Source organism: Ictalurus furcatus, chromosome 28, assembly GCF_023375685.1.
Source record: "Ictalurus furcatus strain D&B chromosome 28, Billie_1.0, whole genome shotgun sequence".
NCBI classification, from domain to species: Eukaryota; Metazoa; Chordata; class Actinopteri; order Siluriformes; family Ictaluridae; genus Ictalurus; species Ictalurus furcatus.
Genome location: NC_071282.1, coordinates 1,370,250 through 1,393,624, shown reverse-complemented (window position 1 = coordinate 1,393,624; position 23,375 = coordinate 1,370,250). Strand labels below are relative to the sequence as shown.

At 40.7% G+C, this 23,375-nt stretch overlaps 2 protein-coding genes across 3 annotated transcripts; both read right to left on the bottom strand.

The window, feature by feature from the left end:
- Window positions 1-1,268: 1,268 nt before the first annotated feature.
- LOC128603602 (globoside alpha-1,3-N-acetylgalactosaminyltransferase 1) lies at window positions 1,269-9,839 on the bottom strand. Of its 2 annotated transcripts, none has more exons than XM_053618154.1 (7): window positions 9,043-9,839; window positions 5,690-5,725; window positions 5,232-5,258; window positions 5,018-5,062; window positions 4,354-4,386; window positions 4,059-4,193; window positions 1,269-3,663 (listed from the first exon to the last, which is right to left on the bottom strand). In XM_053618154.1, exons 1-7 carry the CDS (start codon window positions 9,099-9,101, stop codon window positions 2,973-2,975), a joined length of 1,026 nt encoding a protein of 341 aa, XP_053474129.1. In that variant the 5' UTR covers window positions 9,102-9,839; the 3' UTR covers window positions 1,269-2,972. The 2 variants fall into 2 exon arrangements, with proteins under 2 accessions (XP_053474129.1, XP_053474130.1); XM_053618155.1 differs by lacking the exon at window positions 9,043-9,839 and adding an exon at window positions 5,880-5,896.
- A 5,713-nt stretch (window positions 9,840-15,552) lies between these two features.
- LOC128603462 (histo-blood group ABO system transferase-like) lies at window positions 15,553-22,781 on the bottom strand. Its single transcript, XM_053617894.1, has 7 exons — window positions 22,601-22,781; window positions 19,475-19,510; window positions 19,034-19,060; window positions 18,820-18,864; window positions 18,133-18,165; window positions 17,844-17,978; window positions 15,553-17,441 (listed from the first exon to the last, which is right to left on the bottom strand). Exons 1-7 carry the CDS (start codon window positions 22,660-22,662, stop codon window positions 16,751-16,753), a joined length of 1,029 nt encoding a protein of 342 aa, XP_053473869.1. The 5' UTR covers window positions 22,663-22,781; the 3' UTR covers window positions 15,553-16,750.
- Between the last annotated feature and the right edge of the window lie 594 nt (window positions 22,782-23,375).

Here is a 23,375-nt window from a genome sequence, read left to right as displayed (position 1 = left end):
ATGGTATGGGGTGTGTCAGTACCCATGGTATGGGGTGTGTCAGTGCCCATGGCATGGGTAACTAACACATCTGTGAGGGCATCATTCATGCAGAAAGATATGTACACATTTTGGAGCAACATACACTGCCATCCAGAGCAAAACAACACCAAACCACATTCTGCCCGGATTACAAGCGCATGGTTGTGTAAGCAGAGAGTGCGGGTGCGAGCATGGCCTGCTGCAGTCCTGACCCGTCTCCCACTGAGAACGTGTGGCACTTTAGGAAGCAAAAAATAAGGTAACGAAGTCCACGTACAGTTACACAGCTGAAGAAATGTATAATGGATGAATGGGGGAAATTCCTCTCGCTAAATGTAACCAACTGGTGTCTTCACTCAACGTCCAAATGCTTAATAAGTGTTATTAAAAGAAAAGCTGATGTTACTCAGCGGTAAACAGTTGACTGTCCCAACTTTTTTGGTGTTCCAGTCATCAGATTTGAAATGAGTGTGTATTTTTGAAAAATAAATTAAATTCATAAAGTAAAACATTAAATAATGTATTAATAATGTGTTTTCAATATAGTACAGTGTGAACTGAATTATCAAATCACTCTGTTTGTTTGTTTTTTGCATTTTTCCTACTGTCCCAACTTTCTTCAGAATTGGGGTTGTATTAGAACTCTTGGAAGGTCAGACATCCTCTAGGGGGCGACACAGGACGAGTTAAAGCTCTCTCTCTTTCTCTCTGTCTCTCTCTCTTTCTCAACCTGCTCGTTTATAAACATGGCACTGTTAAAGAAAATGAACAGCCCCAGTGAGAATATATGATGTGGAAATAATAAAGAAACAGAACACCTCTACAGCTGAATGAAAACGGGTATGATCAACGGGTATGGCCAATTATGAGTAACCTTCCTCCTACAAGTCCTAATATTCTGACTTGATTAGCCCTCTCACCTGGCGCCTCATCAAGCTTCTTTTTTCATTTCCATCTCTCTCTCTCTCTCTCTCTCTCTCTCTCTCTCTCTCTCTCTCTTTGTGCTCTCACCATCACGGCACTCCTTTCACCTCTTCCGTTCTGTCTTTTAGCTGTCTTTGTCTGTCTTTTAGTTTTATTTTCATTAGAACATAAACGAATGAAAGACTTTATTCTTTATTGATTGATTATAACATTTTTTTTATTTCTTCCTCCCTTCATGTGTGGTCTCTCTCTGTCCCACCCACTTTTTTTGCAACAACCACAAGCAGTCCCCTCCAAATGTATTGGAACAACGAGGCCAATTCTATTGCTTTCGCTATACAGTGAAGACATTTGGGTTTGAGCTCAAAAGACGAATATGAGACGGTAGATCAGACTTTCAGCTTTTGTTTCCTCATATTTAAATCTTGAGCAACTGAGAACACGACACCTTTTGGTTTGAACCTCACCCATTTTGTCAAGTGGGGAAAAATATTGAAACAAGTGACTGACAGGTGTTTCGTGCTGCCCAGGTGTGTCCTGTTCAATTCATTGTTTAAAGAATCAATAGCTCTGAATGTCTAGTCTCGATTTGAGCCCTGGGTTTCGAGTTCTTCCGCCTTGTTCCAACCGTAGCGCACCACGTCTTTGGGGAGGTCACTATGTGCCCAAGGGCATTGTGATGCTGGAACAGGTTCTGGCCTTTTATTTACAGTGGAGGGAAACTGTAATCCTACCAGCATAAGTCCTGCAAGCAAATCATGCGTGAAACAGGCGTTTCTCTTCGAGTCAAAAAAACAGAACAAACGCAGTTGTTATGTTACTGAGATACAGGACCGTGTAAACTCGTCTGTCCTGAAGACTCGAGTCTCACACAAAAAAAGTCCTTCATTAATACATTTTTAATATTTGTAATCGTTCACAGATCGTGGTGGTGTAACAGGAATACTATCGCCGACAGACGAACTGAAGAACTATACCCAAAACACAACATTTTAAAGTTTGTTTTAATTCTTTATTTATTTTGGCTATATAATAGATTAATTATTACTAGTAGTAAAAGGTGCTTTCACTTTCACAGCACACAATCATCATTTCCAATAAAACAACAGTAACCTTTACTTTGAGATTTATTTGCTTTTCTGTTAGAACCTTACAACAACATGTGAACTCACTCTCCGTGTGCTGGAAAATAAATGTCCCCCCTCCCATCCCTGTATAACATGGCAAACTGTTTTTACTCTGTCATCGTGTATATTTAGCTTTTCTCTGGTTTGCCAAATACATGTCAGTAAGTGGATTATCTACACTAAAATGCCCCTAGTTGTAAATATGAGTGCGTGGTGCCCTGTGATGGACTGGTGTCCCATCCAGGGTGTATTCCTGCCCCGTATCCAGTGTTCCTGGGATAGGCTTTGGATCCACACGACCTCGATCAGAATTAATCGCTTATTGATGATGTAATGTCGACACTCTTGCAGAGGTTTTTCGATAGTAAGGGATTCTGATCTCATGCTGCAAAGCCTAAACATGTCACATAAAAACAGGAAGGTCTTTGGCAATATTGTTTTTTTGGATAATGTTAACGACACCATTTTCTTTTTGTGAAACGGTCAGTGGACGTCAACAACGTGTGCTGAGTATTTCAGGTCTGTAAAGAGTGATGTACATTGTTCCACAAGAACAATCATATTTAAATGAGGTAGATAAAAGAGAATGTATATTTAAGAAGAGCAACTACTGCACCATGGTTCCTGTACTGAAGTTTGAAGACATGGAGTTAGATTTCCTTTAAGAATTGTCTTTATTGCATTTGTGTAACTTACAAACATAATTAGGACCTAAAAATCCAGGAAAACACAATTTATTAATATAATCATCAACATGTCTTATAATGTAGGGTAACCAAACATTTCCTGATGGAAGACCTTGGTGTAGTCTGTGGTTGAAACCTGTGAGATGATGGTGATAGAGTTAGTGGCGTTAGTTCATTTATCTTTCCTGAGAAACCCATTACAGTACAGTGTGCTTTAAGGGTTGGGTCGGACCTCGGCGTACTTCTTGAACACCTGAGAGAAACGCACCACTTTCAAGTAGCTGGGTTTCCCTTTTGTGTCGTCCCACAGGTATTCAGGTGAGAGCAACTTGCTGGGCTTATTGTACAGGAAGTACTTGTTCAGGTGAGACTCCTCCTGCCATGCCGCTTCAATGTGATTGGCTCGGTCCACATCCAGCTGCATGCGGCACGTCTTCACCAGCTTGTGCACTTTGTCGAGGCGTCCTCCGATCACGGCACCTCCGTAGTAGTAGTCTCCTTCTTGTAAAGGTATGAAGGCCTGAGATTCAGGACGCCGCTCGTACGTGAAATGTTCCCGAGATGTTCCGAAAAACCCGGCATGCAGCACGCCAACAAGGTCGCCCAGAGACTCCGCCCCCCAGTGAGCGTAGAATTTGCAGTCGACGTCGAGACTGAATATGTAGTCTGCCTTGTCGGTGAGTTCCTTCTCGATGAGCTTCTCGATTCTCTCCATCCTGCGCAGTGAGATTTCCTGCCAGCGGTTCGAGGTTTCTGTTTTTATCACGGTCAACTGACGTCCTTCCCCCAACGTTACCGTGGGAACCTCGTCCGGACGATCGGTAAACAGGTAATAATGCACTCGGTAGCCCACCATGAAGTGCTGCTCTGCAGATTCTAGGAAGTCCTTCAGGAAGCGTACGTACCTGCAGGAACATATTCAGTTAGTTATAGAAGGGATCCATTACCGAGGTTTTTGATGGAACTAAAGTGCTATTTGCCCTCTTCTGCATACTGACAGACGGCCATGATTGATTAGTGCTGCTCTGATTGACAGGGTAGAGACATGATGCCCCTCCCACCCAGAAAGCATGGCCAATTTTGCTCCCTTGGCACCAGGACATGGATAGCTGTGGCATAGTCGGGGATCAAATTTGTGATTTTCCGACGACGGGGCAAACAGTTTTCTGTCGCACCACTTAGGTACCCGTTTAGTGTCATCACCGTTAGAGCCTCGCTGGCAAACGTGTTTAAATTTTTGAACATTTTATCACATACCATTACCCATAATGCTTTGTGTGTGTCAAGTGTCAAGACCTACTTCCCCAGAGCGAAGACGGTGACTGCCACAGTGATGTTCTGTTGTTTGTAGATGTTGTCAATCACCGTCAAATCATATGTACCCTCCCACACAATTGGAGCTAACCACGGGGTCGTTGTGGAGACATCTGGCCGACTGACAACACACACACACACACACACACACACACACACACACACACACACACACTTTAGCTTTCACTTAATTTGCAGTATATTGGTAGGTACGGACACGTGACAAATTAAAGGAAAAAAGCTGAGGTCTGTTCTGTTGTTATGCGCACACGTTTACTCACCTATTACTCACACTGGGCTGAGCGCATGCAATCCTAGTAGGAAAGTAGTGAAGTAAATATTATTATTATTATTATTATTATTATTATTATTGCTTTATACCACAGCAATGTTGAATTGTCGAATAAGAGGAATAAAACACGAGGTTTATTGTAAAATGATCCACTTCAGGGTGGTAACTCGTGTTTTATTCCTTCCATAACGAATCGATTGTTATTTCTATAACACGTTTAACAACAAAGCAGCTTTACTGAAATCTGGATGCAGTTTCGAGTCTTAATGAGCGAGCCTGAGGCGACCGTGGTGAAGGAAAATCTCTCTGAGGAAAATCAGGAAAGTCTTGAGATCATCAGCAAGTGGGATTAACTCCAGCGTCAGTCTTAATCGTAAAAACACATCACTCTCAGTCAAAGGTGGAGGAAGTAGATCAGCGAGGTAATTTCCTCGTATTTTCTCATTTGTAAGTCGCTTTGAATAAAAAACGCTGCTAAATGAATAAATGTAAATGTGATTCCAGAAAAGCCATATCAACCACAGCATCACAGCAACCAGCATGTCAAAGAAGAGGAGACGCACATGTTCAGCTCGACAGAGAGAGAGGAGTGTGTGTGTGTGTGTGTGTGTGTGTGTGTGTGTGTGTGTGTGTGTGTGTGTGTGTGTTCTCACCCTGTAGGAAAGATTAGGTCTGTATTACCATGTTTTTTTTCTTCCCTGAAAGATGAACAGACCAACAGTTGTTACCCATTCATGTGTGAAAAACCTGTAACAAACCGGTTAAATTGGAAAACTAATAACCCCGGTGAATATAAACCTGAGCGGCTGCACCGTATAGACGTATAACGATAAAGGTAAACGTGTTTATAAGAGTTTGGGTACTCACACAGTCAGTCTGCACTCCCACACATCTCTGCAAACACACAACATCACACGTGGGTCATCACACACTGATTATAAATACATTTGTACACCTTGAGCCTCATCCAGGTCAAGGTCACAGGGCAGAACGCATATACGTCCGTACACTCGTTCACACGTAGGGGCAGTTCAGCATAGCCGAAACACAGATGGGTTTAAAGTAGATTAAGGTCATGGAGGTGCTCTTAATGTGTTTGTGAAAGTTTACTGCAGTTGCCATGTTTCAAAAGGTAGAAGCATTATAATTCATTTAGAGTACAATTAAGGAGTACGGACTCGGCTGAAACATGAAATACACGCACACACACAAACAATGAAACACACGCACACACACACACACACACACACACACACACACACGCACACACATGGCTGCTCACACTCACCTGTGTGGGTGGGTGTGAGTGAGTGTGTATTTCTTACCTGAACCAGGAGGATGTGTAGCTGAAGTAACTGATCCTGATGAAGAAAACACACACACACACACACACACACACACACACCCCAAGTTTATAAGACCGTGATAAATATGTGACGCTAGAGACTGATCTCGACAAATAATATGATTCTATACAATCAGATACACTAAAATCCAAATATGGAGGTCTGTTACATTGTGAATGAAGTTACAGGAATGTTGCTTTACAAAGACGTCTTTCATAAGAGTCTTCATGTAAAGTAGAGGGAGTGACAATATTTATTTAACTGCAAACAAATTTCAGCAGACTCCTGGTTAAAAGTTGAAAGTGAAACTGATCGTAAAAGACCACTAGAGGGCAGAGTAACGTGTATTACCATGCGATAGCAGTAGCAGTGGAGCGATTGGTGTTTGATGTTCAAAATCGATTGTTAGTTTGTAATAATAAATCAGATAAAAAATACTAAACGGTTCTGATTCTGTTTTGCCCTTGCTTCTGATTATCTTGTCTTACCTGCTCTAGTCTGTTTGATCGCCTGACCTTTGTCTGTCTTCGCTGTTGATTTTGCCTTCCCCTTTGGATTATATTCTCTTAAATAAAAGCTCTTAACTGCGCTTGAATCCGTCCTTCACCTCATTACATGACAGGATTTTTTACAATATTTTTTGTAACTAAAATAACCTTGGCCCTGCCCCGCTCCACCTGCCCTCTTTAAAGCAGATTACTAGAGTTGGAGGGAGAACATTGTGAAAGCACAAGAAGAAAATATTTCTTTAAATAAAAAGGTTTCTCGTTGTTATCTGTTATCTATCACAAAAATGTCAAAACGAAAAATTGAATGAGATAAGATAATAAGAGCCATGAGATTTATTGATTTATTTTACCAGTACCAAACCTACAGTATATAACATGCAAAGTCTGTTGTTTTATAGATAAATGTTTCCAGAGTCTAATATTAATCACATCTATTACTATGTATTAATAGTTTATAAATATAATTATGATATGATAATGCAGTCATAGTAATCAGAAAACCCATATTTAAAAATATAACTATATCTAAAGGTATTTCCATAATTGTGGCGATAATAATGACAGTGATGACAATGCTGGCAACAGTGATAATGTCAGATCTCAGCAAACCAGTGACTCCGTTTCCCAGGATGCACCATGAACGACAAACATGGCCGAAGAGGACTACACTTCCTACACACGCACACGTTCACCTTCTCCGGAGTTCACACACACCTGTTACCAATCTCACACACACTCACTCCACAGTATATAGAGCAGGGGTGGGCAATCTTATCTGGAAAGGGCCGGTGTTGGTGCAAGTTTTCATTCCAGCCAAGCAGGAGGCACACCTGATTCCACCTGTTTAATCAGTTGATCTTGGAATTAATTAGATTCAGGTGTGGCATCTGCTTCATTGGAATGAAAACCTGCACCCACACCGGCCCTTTCTGGATAAGATTGCCCACCCAGATATAGAGACTGTTTCAACACAATGGCTTTGTGAGTTATTATGCTCAGTTGCTATAGTCACGGTTGTGTACCAAGCCTTTATTCCTAGCTTTGTTTCATGGTTTTGATCTGGTTCTCTTCCTCGTTATTTGACTATTGCCTTGGTCTCTGCCATGTTTTGACCACGTTATTGTTTTATGATTTGGATTTGTCTGCCTATATCTCCTTCAATAAAACTCTTATCTGCATGTGCACCCGTTCTCGACCTCCTTACGTGACCGATAATAATATTGAGGGTAATGGAATAGTCTTAATGATCATGATGATAATAATATAGATGGTAATGATGACAATAGTGCTATAACTAATAATAATATGAACAATATATAATATAGACATGTATATGCATATATACGGATAAAAACACAAATGTATCAACATTTTCAAATGTTTTTATCCTTTCCCTTTCTTTCTTATAAGTTTGTGGAGATATGATTGGGAGAGTGCGTGGGTCTGGTTCCAGGTGTTTGATTTAGATTAAAATGAATTAAAAATGGGTTCCAGATGTCATTATATGTAAATATATTTTTCTTGTGGGTGAATGTTATTTTTTTCTAACGTGATGTATTCTGTAAGAAGGTTGACCCGATGATTGATATGTATAGATATTTTTGATTTCCAGATTAACCGAATTATTTTCTTGGCGATATTTGGAGAGAGATGAGGAGTGAGTTTTTAGATTTGGTTGGAAGATTGTCGACTTCTACGGCGTTACCGAGTAAACAAAGTGATGGCGATGGAGGGATTCTACAGCCCATGATAGTGGAAGGTTTACCAGTCGCTACTATCCAATAGGAGTAAACTGGTCCATGTGGCATGGAAGTAATCGTCCGTGCTGCCCAAAGAGCATTGTGAACAGGTGTCTGTGTCGCTTAAACCCATTTTAAACTTTTTTTGGGGGTGATGTGGGTCCTATGAATAATCTTATACTGTATGAGTTGTACATTTCGGTTGCTAGTCATAGAGAAAGTACTGCTACAGATTTCTTTCAAGAGTTCAGGGTTGGAGGAGACAGACAAATCATTTTCGCCTCTGATTATTGGTAGTGTTATAGTTACATCAGTATTTGATATTAGTTTATAGAGTTTATACAAAAGTAATATTGAAAGTTTGGTGCAGCTAGGCCACCTTGTGATTTTGTCTTTTTTTTAACAAAAGATCAAAATGTTAAACAATGAAGACAATTTTTCCACAGCTCATATTTACCAAGGGTGCCAATATTAGTGGAGGACACTGAAAGTTGTGACAGGATTAAATTTAACATGAGCGGTAACTAAGCAGACCTGAGTATTTAGCATCAAAAATACAATGGAGGTATGAAAAACAGAAAAACAACCTCGCCGAACATCAGATCTCGCTCAGCCAGAGGGAAGGTAAGAAGAAGACCGCTGCCCTCAAAATACAACATATTATTTTCCGCATGTAATAACATTTTATTGTATCACGTTCTAACAGTTTTATCATCAGAATGAAGCCACTCGTGACAGAACTGCAGATTTTTTGTGGTAAACATCAACGATATCAGAAACAAACCAAAAAAATTATAAAAATGGATCAAACGGAAATCGCGTCACACACATCACAAAAATAAACTGAGAGAACTGTGGCTTGTATTCTACAAACTGAATGCAAATCCATGAAAACAGTCCCTACAGGTGTGTTACAAACATGGCACTAAATTATATTTATTTAATAGGCAGGGCACGCTGTTGAAGTTCTCTGGAATAAACCTTTAAAAAGTAACTGCCTAAAGTTGAAATACCAGCGCTCAGTGTCACAACAACAACAACAACAACAATAATAATAATAATAATAATAATAATAATAACATACCCGAGGAGTGAACCGGCAATAATAAGGGAAAACAGATATGAATTCTGTAAAAAACGCATTTTGACGTTTCTCCTGTCCTCCACGTACCAAAGACTGTCCTTCAGTACGTCTTCCACTTGTGTGTGTGTGTGTGTGTGTGTGTGTGTGTGTGTGTGCGTGCGTGCGCGTGTGTGGGTGGGTGTGTGTGTGTGTGTGTGTGTGTGTGTGTGTGTGTGTGTGTGGGTGTATGCGTGTTGTTGTAGACAGCCTCTTATTTGGAGTTCTCAACTTCCCGTGGTGTTGTACCTCCTATGTCAACACAGCAAATTACACCCAGAAACCAAACTGTAACTCTTGGTGACGTCTTTCCAAATATTACTAAAGCCTCCCTCAGAGGACAATGTGACATCTTACACTGCAAAAAGATCCCGCAAGGACAAGAGAAGAGCAAGAAAGTAGAGATCAGAAGAAAAGGCAAGAAGAATGGAGAGTCATCAGGATGATCACTGACACCTATCACATGATCCTGAAATAAAAAAGTATATATAAAGTGTGTAGTGTATAAGTGTTAAACCACTTCCTAAAAACCACTTCCTGACCCACATGAGCATGACATAAGCCGAGCTCTAGCATACCTGTCAACTGAATGAATACCATTGAATTATGCCATTGTTATTTTTAATCACTGTATTGACAATTGTTATCCTGCTTGAAACTATTCTGCAATAAACCAAACCACTTAGGTGGAGATATGTAAACTTTAGTAGTGACTGGTGAGTCCTCTTTGTCTGTGATAGAAAGACTAAGACTAGAGTTCTTCATCAATGTTGACCGAAGAGTAAGTGTATATACTATAAGTGTATAGTTTGCCCCGCCCCATCCGATTAATCGATTAATTGAAAAAAAAAATAATCGGCCAATTAATCAATAATGAAAATAATCATTAGTTGCAGCCCTAGTGTATAGTGTATTAGTGCAGTAATTTTCAAAGTGGGGGCCACCAGGGGGGCCTCAACAATTTGGTGTGAAAAATAAATAAATACACGATTTTTCATAAATTAATTAATAAATTAATTAATAAATTAATACATTTTCATAAATTGTATTATATATATCTATATATCTATATATATATATATATATATATATATATATATATACCTGAAATGCATTCTCTGTCTGGAGATTCTCTCCAACAAATGTTTAAAGCCTTCTAAACTTCACTGTCATTTGAAACAAAAGCACCCAACAGAGGCCGAAAAGACAGTGGACTTTTTCAAACAAAAAGAAGAGAATTTGGCTAGACAGTCGACCATATTCGTGCAGCAAGCTACTGTCCCCGAAAGGGCATTGAGGGCATTGTTTCTGGCGTCATACCACATAGCTCGTGCCAAGACGCCACACACAATTGGAGAAGATCTGATTTTACCAGCTACCAAAGACATTGTAAGAGAACTGCTTGGTAATGATGCTGCTCGGAAAATCGACGCAGTTTCTGATAATTCCGTAAGCCGACGGATTGGTGAAATGGCCGACGATGTGTCCGTTCAACTTTTGGAGCAGGTGAGAACCAGCGAATATTTCGCTCTTCAGCTGGATGAGAGCACGGATGTATCTAATGCTGCTCAACTGCTTGTGTACACCAGGTTCATTTCCCAGGAATGTTTTGTTGAAGAAATACTATTTTGCAAAGCCACTGAAGGTAGAACCACTGGGAGAGATATTTTTCAAGTTTGTGTTCGGACGGGGCCGTGGCCATGACCGGGAAGAGCAGTGGAGTGACCGCTCGTATCAAACTGAAAACCTTGAATGCTATTGCCACACACAGTATGCTACACCGTGAGGCTCTCGTCACGAAGAGGATTGACGACGAGCTTAACCAGGTATTACAAGACATTATACAAGTTGTGAATTACATCAAATCCCGCCCCACGAAACACAGACTGTTCACTCTGCTTTGCAACGAGATGGGCACCTGTTTTGACGGATTGCTGCTTCATTCCAACATGCGTTGGTTATCAAGGGGGGCGGTTTTGAACCGCGTATATGAACTTAGGGCGGAGATTGCAGAGTTCCTCTCATGTGAAAAGCATCAGCTGGCAGACCGTTTTACAAATGCAGCCTGGACTCGTAAACTTGCATACATGTCAGATATTTTCCACCATCTAAGTGTACTGAATCAAAGCATGCAAGGGCGTGACACCTACCTATTGCATGTGCAAGACAAAGTGCGTGCTTTTTCGAAGAAGATAGTGCTATGGTCAAACAAGCTCCAAGAGGGAATTACAGAAATGTTTCCATTACTTCACCAAGAGCTCCTATCATCTGGAGAGTTGGGCACCATCTCTCCACTGATCCAGTCCCACCTTCAGCACCTACAGGGATATTTCAGAGTCTATTTCCCAGACCTTGAAAACACACATCTTAACTGGGTTAGGAACCCCTTTGCTTCTGGTGTAGGTGCAAGTCTCGATTTAAAGGCACAGGAGGAACTGTTTGACATGACAAATTCATGCGATTTAAAAATGAAATTTGAGTCCGTTTCCCTTCCTAACTACCGGCTGCATGTAAGAAAAGACTATCCTGCCCTGGCTGAGAGGGCTCTGAAATGCCTTCTCCCTTTTGCAACAACTTACTTGTGTGAGTCTGGCTTTTCCACTTTAAAAATACTTAAAACAAAACACAGAGCACGTCTACATGTGGACAATGACATGCGTATGGCACTGACAGAAATAAAGCCCAGGCTTGACAAACTGTGTTGGAGCCACCAAGCCCATCCCTCCCACTAGTATGTTTTCTCTTTCTCACTCTCAGACAACCACACACACAGAGAATCAATTCCTAATGTAATGTAAATATGTAATTAGTAATAAAAAAAGGGGGATATATTCAGAAGTCTGTATTTTTAATGTGTTTTAAAGACATCTTGCAAAAGGGGGGCCTCGGTCAAATGTTAATGCCATTTGGGGGGCCTTGCCCTGGAAAAGTTTGGGAACCACTGTATTAGAGTATAAGTGTATAGAGTATAAGTGTATAGAGGACAAGTGTATAGAGGACAAGTGTATAGAGGACAAGTGTATAGAGGACAAGTGTATAGAGGACAAGTGTATAGAGGATAAGTGTATAAGTGTGTGTTACAAACATGGCATTATTATATTTATTTAAAAGGCAGGGCATGCTGTTGTAGTTCTCTGGAATAAACCTTTAAAAAGTAACTGCCTAAAGTTGAAATACCAGCACTCAGTGTAACAACAATAATAATAGTTACGACACAGGACTCAAGACAGGAAGTAATCGCAGGAGTACAGTCTTTATCTGTCACTTAAGTCAACACACGAGGAGGCGGGAAACAAGGTCTAAACATAAAACTCGAACTCAAGCAAAGAACAGGAAACTTAAACAAGGTGTGGAAACTCTACCACATTTAACTAAATTAAACATTTCTCCTTTAACTAGAACTAAGGATGGAAGCACCAAACTTAGACCCAGACATGAAACACTCAATTAACTCAAGCATGAAACACTCCTCTAATTATGGCAGGAAACACTCCTCTAACTATGGCAGGAAACACTCATAACTATGACATGAACACACCCAACTATGGCATGAACACATCATGTAATCAGAAGAAGAACACTCCTTTAACTTAGGAATGAATACTCATTAAACAAAGACAGGAACACTCTTAACTATGGCATGGCATACCCGCTCTTAACATTGACATGACATAAACACTCTTAACCAAGGCATGGCATAAACACTCAACTAGGCATAGCATAAACACTCAACTCTGGCATGGCATAAACACTCTTAACAAGGCATAAACTAAGGAAACAGACAGAGCATGGCAACATCACAACCTGGCACCATTATTTATTCGGTCTTCTTCTCTGTTTGTCCTTTCTCCATTAGTCCATCTCTACTTTAACTTAATGCCACGCGATGTGCACAGCAACAGGAGGGGTTTAAATAATTAGTCACCATTCTCTTAACTGCGGACAGCTGGCTACACTTGACACAGTTTTAGCGTCCATGCGCACTTCAAGCACGTGCATGTGCGCACTCTGAAGCCGCTCGTGCACGTTGTCGCCACAGCGCCATCTGCCGGCGAGATTGTGACAATAATAATAATAATAATAATAATAATAATAATAAAATAATAATAATAATAATAATAATAATAATAATATACCCGAGGAGTGAACCGGCAATAATAAGGAAAAACAGATATAAATTCTGTAAAAACCGCATTTTGACGTTTCTCCTGACCTCCACGTACCAAAGACTGTCTTTCAGTCCGTCATCTGCGTGTGTGTGTGTGTCTGTGTGTGTGTATGCATGCGTGTGTGTGTGCATGTGTGTATGCGTGTGTGTATGTGTGTGTGTGTGTGTGTGTGTGTGTTTGCATGTGTGTGTATGCATGCGTGTGTATGTGCATGCGTGTGTGTCTGTGTGTGTGTGTGAAGGATGATTCTAGACCTTAACCCTCGGAGAAGCTCAGTCCCATTGATAATGTATGACCATAACCATAACTGTTCCATAACTGTGGTGCTCTATAAGAGAAAGTTCTTCCCCCTGCTGTAGCCTTCGCTATTTGAGGTACCGACAAATAGCCCGCACCTTTTGATCTAAGTAGGCGTGGCGGATCATAGAAAACCAAAAGTTCACTTAGATACTGTGGCACAAGACCATTTAGTGCTTTATAAGTTAATAATAGTGTTTTATAATCAGTGTGAGATTTCACTGGGAGCCAATGCAGTGTGGATAAGATCGGGGTGATGTGGTCGTATCTTCTGGATCTAGTTAGGACTCTAGCAGCTGCAACTGGAGTTTGTTTATGCTCCTACTGGAACATCCAGACAGTAAGACATTACAGTAATCTAGACTGTGGCCTACAAACATGGCTGCCATGTACTACACTTCCCACACACACATGTTCACCTTCTCCAGAACACTATTCAGACACACCTGTTCCCAATCACACTCACAGTCACACCATACTATAAAAGAGACTGCTCATTCACAATGTCTTTGCGAAGTAATATGCTCAATTGTTATTATCTCTGTCATTTACCAAGCGGTTGTACCTTGTTCCTCGTATTTATTCATGGTTTTTTAATTTGGTTTCTTGTTACTCGTCTTCGATTCTTGCCTTGCCTCGTTTATGCCTGTATGTTGATCGTCTGACCCCTTGCCTCTTAACTGCGATTGCATCCGTCCTAAACCTTATTTCATGACAGGTATGCATGGAGAAGTCTCCATTTACATCTGCGAACTGATAACAATCAGTCAAATAAGACCTGAGGCAGGAGAGGACTGTTCCCTTAATGCCAACAACATTTTCTAATCTATCAAGGAGAATAGTATGATCTATAGCATCAAAAGCTGCACTAAGGTCAAGTAGCACAAGCAGCGAGACACAACCCTGATCAGAGGTCAGTAGACGGTCATTTACTACTTTAACTAACGCTGTCTCTGTGCTATGATGAGGTCTAAATCCTGACTGGTACATTTCATGAATGTTGCTCCTATGTAGGTACGAGCATAACTGCTGTGTACAACCTTTTCTAATATCTTGGAGGTGAAGGGGAGATTTGATATCGGTCTATAGCTGGACAATTGAGAGGGGTCGAGGTCAGGTTTTTTAATCAGGGGTTTAATAACTGCTAATTTAAGTGATTTAGGTACATAGCCAGTGCTAAGGGAAGAATTGATTATATTTAGAAGAGGTACAATTACTCCAGGACAAATCTGTTTAAAGAAACATGTAGGTACAGGATCTAATATGCAAGTTGATGATTTTGCTGAAGAGATTAATGAAGCTAGTTCAGTCTCTGTAAGGGGAGAAAAACGTTCTAATCGTTGATCTGATATTGCTATAATATCATCTACAGGGTTAGTTATAAAACTTCCTGGTTTAAATTTAAACTATTATTGATGAAAATTCCTTTATAATGTTCTACATTCCACATTTATATTAGTAAGTAAAAAAAATCTGAAATATTGTCTATTTATTTATTTATTTATTCAGCAAAGACATTTGGGGTTGAGATCAAAAGACGAGTATGACACAGTAGATCAGACTTTCAGCTTTCGTTTCCTCATATTTAAATCTGTGAGCAACTTAGAACACGAGACCTTTTGGTTTGAACCTCACTCATTTTGTCAAGTGGGGAAAAATATTGAAACAAGTGACTGACAGGTGTTTCGTGCTGCCCAGGTGTGTCCTGTTCAATTCATTGTTTAAAGAATCAATAGCTCTGAATGTCTACTCTCAATTTGAGCCCTGTTCCAACCATAGCGCGACACGTCTTTGGGGAGGTCACTATGTGCACGGGGCATCGTGATGCTGGAACAGGTTCTGGCCTTTTATTTACAGTGGAGGGAAACTGTAATCCTACCAGGATAAGTCCTGCAAGCAAATCATGCGTGAAACAGGCGTTTCTCTTCAAGTCCTCAAAAACAGAACAAACTCAGTTGTTATGTTACTAATATAGGACCGGAGATACAGGACCGTGTAAACTCGTCTGTCCTGAAGACTCGAGTCTCACACAAGATCTGTAACCATAAACAGTTCAAAAGTCCTTCATTAATACATTTTTAATATTTGTAATCGTTCACAGATCGTGGTGGTGTAACAGGAATACTATCGCCGACAGACGAACCGAAGAACTATACCCAAAACACAACATTTTAAAGTTTGTTTTAATTCTTTATTTATTTTGGCTATATAATAGATTAATTATTACTAGTAGTAAAAGGTGCTTTCACTTTCACAGCACACAATCATCATTTCCAATAAAACAACAGTAACCGTTTATTTGAGATTAATTTGCTTTTCTGTTAGAACCTTACAACAACATGTGAAGTCACTCTTCGTGTGCTGGAAAATAAATGTCCCCCCTCCCATCCCTGTATAACATGGCAAACTGTTTTTACTCTGTCATCGTGTATATTTAGCTTTTCTCTGGTTTGCCAAATACATGTCAGTAAGTGGATTATCTACACTAAAATGCCCCTAGTTGTAAATATGAGTGCGTGGTGCCCTGTGATGGACTGGTGTCCCATCCAGGGTGTATTCCTGCCCCGTATCCAGTGTTCCCGGGATAGGCTTTGGATCCACACGACCTCGATCAGAATTAATCGCTTATTGATGATGTAATGTCGACACTCTTGCAGAGGTTTTTCAATAGTAAGGGATTCTGATCTCATGCTACAAAGCCTGAACATGTCACTTAAAAACAGGAAGGTCTTTGGCAATATTGTTTTTTTGGATAATCTTAACGACACCATTTTCTTTTTGTGAAACGGTCAGTGGACGTCAACAACGTGTGCTGAGTATTTCAGGTCTGTAAAGAGTGATGTACATTGTTCCACAAGAACAATCATATTTAAATGAGGTAGATAAAAGAGAATGTATATTTAAGAAGAGCAACTACTGCACCATGGTTCCTGTCCTGAAGTTTGAAGACATGGAGTTAGATTTCCTTTAAGAATTGTCTTTATTGCATTTGTGTAACTTACAAACATAATTAGGACCTAAAAATCCAGGAAAACACAATTTATTAATATTATCATCAACATGTCTTATAATGTAGGGTAACCAAACATTTCCTGATGGAAGACCTTGGTGTAGTCTGTGGTTGAAACCTGTGAGATGATGGTGATAGAGTTAATGGTGTTAGTTCATTTATCTTTCCTGAGAAACCCATTACAGTACAGTGTGCTTTAAGGGTTGGGTCGGATGTCGGCGTACTTCTTGACCACCTGAGAGAAACGCACCACTTTCATGTAGCTGGGTTTCCCTTTTGTGTCGTCCCACAGGTATTCAGGTGAGAGCGCCTTGCTGGGCTTATTGTACAGGAAGTACTTGTTCAGGTGAGACTCCTCCTGCCATACCGCTTCAATGTGATTGGCTCGGTCCACATCCAGCTGCATGCGGCACGTCTTCACCAGCTGGTGCACTTTGTCGAGGCGTCCTCCGATCACGGCACCTCCGTAGTAGTAGTCTCCTTCTTCTAAAGGTATGAAGGCCTGAGATTCAGGACGCCGCTCGTACGTGAACTGTTCCCGAGATTTTCCAAAAAACCAGGCATGCAGCACGCCGACAAGGTCGCCCAGAGACTCCGCCCCCCAGTGAGCGTAGAATTTGGAGTCGACGTCGAGACTGAATATGTAGTCTGCCTTGTCGGTGAGTTCCTTCTCGATGAGCTTCTCGATTCTCTCCATCCTGCGCAGTGAGATTTCCTGCCAGCGGTTCGAGGTTTCTGTTTTTATCACGGTCAACTGACGTCCTTCCCCCAACGTTACCGCGGGAACCTCGTCCGGACGATCGGTAAACAGGTAATAATGCACTCGGTAGCCCACCATGAAGTGCTGCTCTGCAGATTCTAGGAAGTCCTTCAGGAAGCGTACGTACCTGCAGGAACATATTCAGTTAGTCATAGAAGGGATTCATTACCGAGGTTTTTGATGGAACTAAAGTGCTATTTGCCCTCTTCTGCATACTGACAGACATGATGGAGACATGATTGATTAGGGCTGCTTTGATTGACAGGGTAGAGACATGATGCCCCTCCCACCCAGAGAGCATGGCCAATTTTGCTCCCTTGGCACCAGGACATGGATAGCTGTGGCATAGTCGGGGATCAAATTTGTGATTTTCCGACGACAGGGCAAACAGTTTTCTGTCGCACCACTTAGGTACCCGTTTAGTGTCATCACCGTTAGAGCCTCGCTGGCAAACGTGTTTAAATTTTTTAACATTTTATCACATACCATTACCCACAATGCTTTGTGTGTGTCAAGTGTCAAGACCTACTTCCCCAGAGCGAAGACGGTGACTGCCACGGTGATGTTCTGTTGTTTGTAGATGTTGTCAATCACCGTCAAATCATATGTACCCTCCCACACAATTGGAGCTAACCACGGGGTCGTTGTGGAGACATCTGGCCGACTGACAACACACACACACACACACACACACACACACATACACACACACTTTAGCTTTCACTTAATTTACAGTATATTGGTAGGTACGGACAGGTGACACATTAAAGGAAAAAAGCTGAGGTCTGTTCTGTTGTTATGCGCACACGTTTACTCACCTATTACTCACACTGGGCTGAGCGCATGCAATCCTAGTAGGAAAGTAGTGAAGTATATATTATTATTATTATTATTATTATTATTATTATTATTATTATTCCTTTATTCCACAGCAATGTTTAATTGTCGAATAAGAGGAATAAAACACGAGGTTTATTGTAAAATGATCCACTTCAGGGTGGTAACTCGTGTTTTATTCCTTATTTAACGAATCGATTGTTATTTCTATAACACGTTTAACAATAAAGCAGCTTTACTGAAATCTGGATGCAGTTTCGAGTCTTAATGAGCGAGCCTGAGGCGACCGTGGTGAAGGAAAATCTCTCTGAGGAAAATCAGGAAAGTCTTGAGATCATCAGCAAGTGGGATTAACTCCAGCGTCAGTCTTAATCGTAAAAACACATCACTCTCAGTCAAAGGTGGAGGAAGTAGATCAGCGAGGTAATTTCCTCATATTTTCTCATTTGTATGTCGCTTTGAATAAAAAACACTGCTAAATGAATAAATGTAAATGTGATTCCAGATAAGCCATATCAACCACAGCATCACAGCAACCAGCACGTCAAAGAAGAGGAGACGCACATGTTCAGCTCGACAGAGAGAGAGGAGTCTGTGTGTGTGTGTGTGTGTGTGTGTGTGTGTGTGTGTGTGTGTGTGTGTGTGTGTGTGTGTGTGTGTGTTCTCACCCTGTAGGAAAGATTAGGTCTGTATTACCATGTTTTTTTTCTTCCCTGAAAGATGAATAGACCAACAGTTGTTACCCATTCATGTGTGAAAAACCTGTAACAAACCGGTTAAATTGGAAAACTAATAACCCCGGTGAATATAAACCTGAGCGGCTGCACCGTATAGACGTATAACGATAAAGGTAAACGTGTTTATAAGAGTTTGGGTACTCACACAGTCAGTCTGCACTCCCACACATCTCTGCAAACACACAACATCACACGTGGGTCATCACACACTGATTATAAATACATTCGTACACCTTGAGCCTCATCCAGGTCAAGGTCACAGGGCAGAACGCATATACGTCCGTACACTCGTTCACACGTAGGGGCAGTTCAGCATTGCCGAAACACAGATGGGTTTAAAGTAGGTTAAGGTCATGGAGGTGCTCTTAATGTGTTTGTGAAAGTTTACTGCAGTTGCCATGTTTCAAAAGGTAGAAGCATTATAATTCATTTAGAGTACAATTAAGGAGTACGGACCTGGAAATGGCTGATTTCCTAGAAATGAAACACACACACACACACACACACACACACACACACACACACACACATACGGCTGCTCACGCTCACCTGTGTGGGTGGGTGTGAGTGAGTGTGTATTTCTTACCTGAACCAGGAGGATGTGTAGCTGACGTAACTGATCCTGATGAATAAAACATACACACACACCAAGTTTATGATCCCATGATAAATATGTGACACTACAGACTGATTTTTAAAAAGAATATTGACAAATAATGTCGCAAATAATACGATTCTATAGAATCAGATACACTAAAATCCAAATATGGAGGTCTGTTACATTCTGAGTGAAGTTACAGAAATGTTGTTTTTCATAAGGGACTTCATGTAAAGTAGAGGGATTGACAATATTTATTTAACTGCAAACAAATCTCAGCAGACTCCTGGTTAAAAGTTCAACCGAAAACTTGATCATTCCAAAGAAGCTTAGGACTGAATTGAGCAAACTTATGTGAGGATCTTGCTTGTTGACTTTATCTTTAGCCTTTAATACAATCACTGTAGAGGTGATTGATGGGAGCCATAAGCCTCAGCACTGGCACACCTCCAGGGTGTGTCCTTTCCTACCTACTCTTTTCCTGATATACACATGACTGCACCTCTAAGGACCTGTCTAAATAGATTGTGACCAGGAGCACGCATGTGGTTGAGCCATTCAAATACCCTGGCATTATCCAGTCAAGCGATCTCAGGTTAAACAGACACATCACCTGTGTCACAAAAAGAGCTCAGGAAAGGCAGCAGATTTCTTCTGCTATCATTGATTCCATCTTAACATCCTACAGTATATAATTGTCTGCTTTGGTGCTGCTTCTGCTCAGGCCAAAGGAGAACTGTAGCACCTGCTCATCTGTTCTTCAGAAAAGATAATCGGGTGTAGCCTGCTGTCCATGAGTAAACTGTACGAGTCCAGCCCAGATAAGTCCTGTGTGATTCCCTGAGATCCAAGTGTTCCAAGTTGATGCATAATCCAGATGCGCTTGAGTTTCAACGTACGGACTGAAGACCGAATGTTCTCCTTTAAGTAGAGAGCAATTATTGCAAGTTGCCCAGGCCCAGAAGCAGCAAAGCATCCCCACACCATCACACTGCCTCCACCATGCTTGACTGTAAATGGTCTGCACTTATATACCTTTTAATCAAAGCACTTTACACTGTTTCTCATTCACACATTCACACACACAATCACACACTCACACACTCACACTCACACACACCAAGTTTATGAGATCGTGATAAATATGTGACACTACAGACTGATTTTTAAAAAGAATATCGACAAATAATGTCGCAAATCGTACAATTCTATACAATCAGATACTCTAAAATCCAAATATGGAGGTCTGTTACATTGTGAATGAAGTTACAGAAATGTTGCTTTACAAAGACGTCTTTCATATTTCAACATGTGTGTTACTGGGTAAGAACTTTTAACCAGCTTCCTGCTGTTGTAAAAGTTCTATTTAAGCTTTGATGTGGTTGAACAGGGTTTGCAGTAATCATGTCTCGTCGTGTCTAGTCCAGCTGAACCCCATTATCAACCCCATTTGGGGAATTAATAACCAACGTGGGCAAATACATTTTCACACAGGCCCAGTTAGTATTGGATAACTTTTTCGCTTCAATAAATAACATTATCTTTTAAAAACTGCATTGTGTGTGTTTACTCAGGTCGTCTTTGTTTTATATTAGATTTTGTGTTCATTTCTGAAACAATTTAGTACGAGATCTACACAAAAACAGTAGAAATCAGGATTGAGCAAATACTTTTCCACAGCACTGTATGTATCTGTGCACTACGGAGCACACGTTTCTAAATAAATATTTGTACGTTAAACTGCACCTGTGTAATATTTGCACCTTCTGTTCCTACATTGTAATTGTCTGGCGCTGAATGTGTAATTTGTATAGTTTGTGTTTGTTGCACTGTTTTCGGCATTGTTGCTGTGTTTGCTTTGATTGTATTTGCATTGTCTTGTGTTATCAACACTTTATATGTATCTGATGTCCATCTGCTTGCACTCACGCTAAGTACATCGTCCTTAACCATTACGGGACAATAAGCATACTTAACAATCGCTCTCTCTCTCTCTCTCTCTCTCTTTCTGTTGAGCTACACATGATAGTCCTTAGAAGCCACTGATCTTGACCCGTCTGCTCTCTTGTTTAATGCTCTTTGTTTTAGCATTTTAATTAAGTTATAATCATCATAATATTTAAACCGTGCTGAATGCCTGTTTACCCCACAGTACATGTTATCAGCACGTCTCTTCGTTTCGACATTGTTTTTGTAACGTTGAATGAAACGTTTGACATTTTTAATAGTCAGAAATAACAAAGGCCTGCATGATCATTGGCTATTAAAATACCACGTGTTCGATCCTGTCATGTACCGTATAGTCTATATGAAGTGATTTCAAGGACAAGGACTCTGTTGGTCAAGTACTAGGCTTAAGCCTAATTTATGTCAACTTATGTTTGTGAAATGAACTTAAAATGTTTCATTTGACCAACTGGGCTCTCTCTCTTTTTCAAGAAGCACATAACAATCTAAGAAACGAGGTCCTTGTCCGAACTGAAGAAACGCACCACATGCTGCGAGGACCTCCGCTGCCCATCCTGCAGTTCGGCTTCGTTTCCCCCAACAAACCCGGGCAAAATCAAAACACGTTTAGAGAGCCGTTTCAACCGTCAAGGTCTCCACGGAGGTAACGTTTGCAAACATTCTCTCGGGAAATGCAAATTGAGTTCTAATACGTCTATGTCTACCTGGAGAGTGAAGACCAACAGGACACTATTGAGTAAAGAAGGGAGAACATTCGTTTGGTAGGATGTGCTGCTACATACTTTACAGTCTGGGTTTTAAATATCTTAAAGGTCAGGAAACGTCACGTTGATAAAATGTCATTTCTTTCTATTCGGATTCTTTGCATCTCTCTCGATCCAAAAAATGTTTTCTCAGTTCAGACGGGCTTTATTGACACTGAAAGTTTACATGATGAATACGACTTTTTTTCCAGATCTTTGAACAGTACACATGGCACTATGTTATATTTATTTACTAGTCAGGGCACGCTGTTGTAGTGTAAATCGTAGAATAAAGCTGTTAAAAAGTAACTGCCTAAAGTTGAAATCCCAGCACTCAACAACAACAACAACAACAACAACAACAATAATAATAATAATAATAATAATAGCAATAATGACCTACCCGAGGAGTGTTAATACGGTGATAATAAGGAAAAACAGATATAAATTCTGTCCAGACCGCATTGTGACGTTTCTCTTATCCTCCACGAACCAAAGACAGCTAGAGACTTTGATTCAGTCCATCTTTAGTAGTGTGTGTGTGCGCGTGTGTGCGTGTAACACAAGGGCGTGGCCACTTTGCTGATGCAGGTTGACAGATTTTACTCTTAAAGAAGAACTGACACACTTACTCACTTACTTAACGACTCCTATCTTATTACATACTGTATTCTACCACAGCGCGTTTATTAATTCAGCTCTGTGATTGTGATTGGTCAGAAGGTGTTGATTAATTTTCTAGAACAGCATCTCTGACACGAGCGCAGCTGCAAACCACAGCTTTATATTCATTCTGCAGTAGCAGTTTATTCACAGGGACTTGTACAGAAGACACTCTACGTTAACAGATTAGAAAAATGTCATCATTGATGTGGTGATGTTTTCAGTAAGACGAGTGTGTGTGTGTGTGTGGTGTGTGGTACGTGTGTGTGTGTGTGTGTGTGTGTGTGTGTGTATTGTTTCACATATTACATCGCTAAATGCAATACTACCTGATACTGCAGCATGTAAATGTACACCACAAGTGAAGTTCGTCTTCAACTGGCAGACAGCTGTGACTGTCACATGCACTAAAGGGAAACTTCTCAGAATATTTACAATGGCCAGTTATGAGTAACCTTCCTCCTACAGGTCCTAGTATTCTGACTTGATTAGCCCTCTCACCTGGTGCCTCGTCA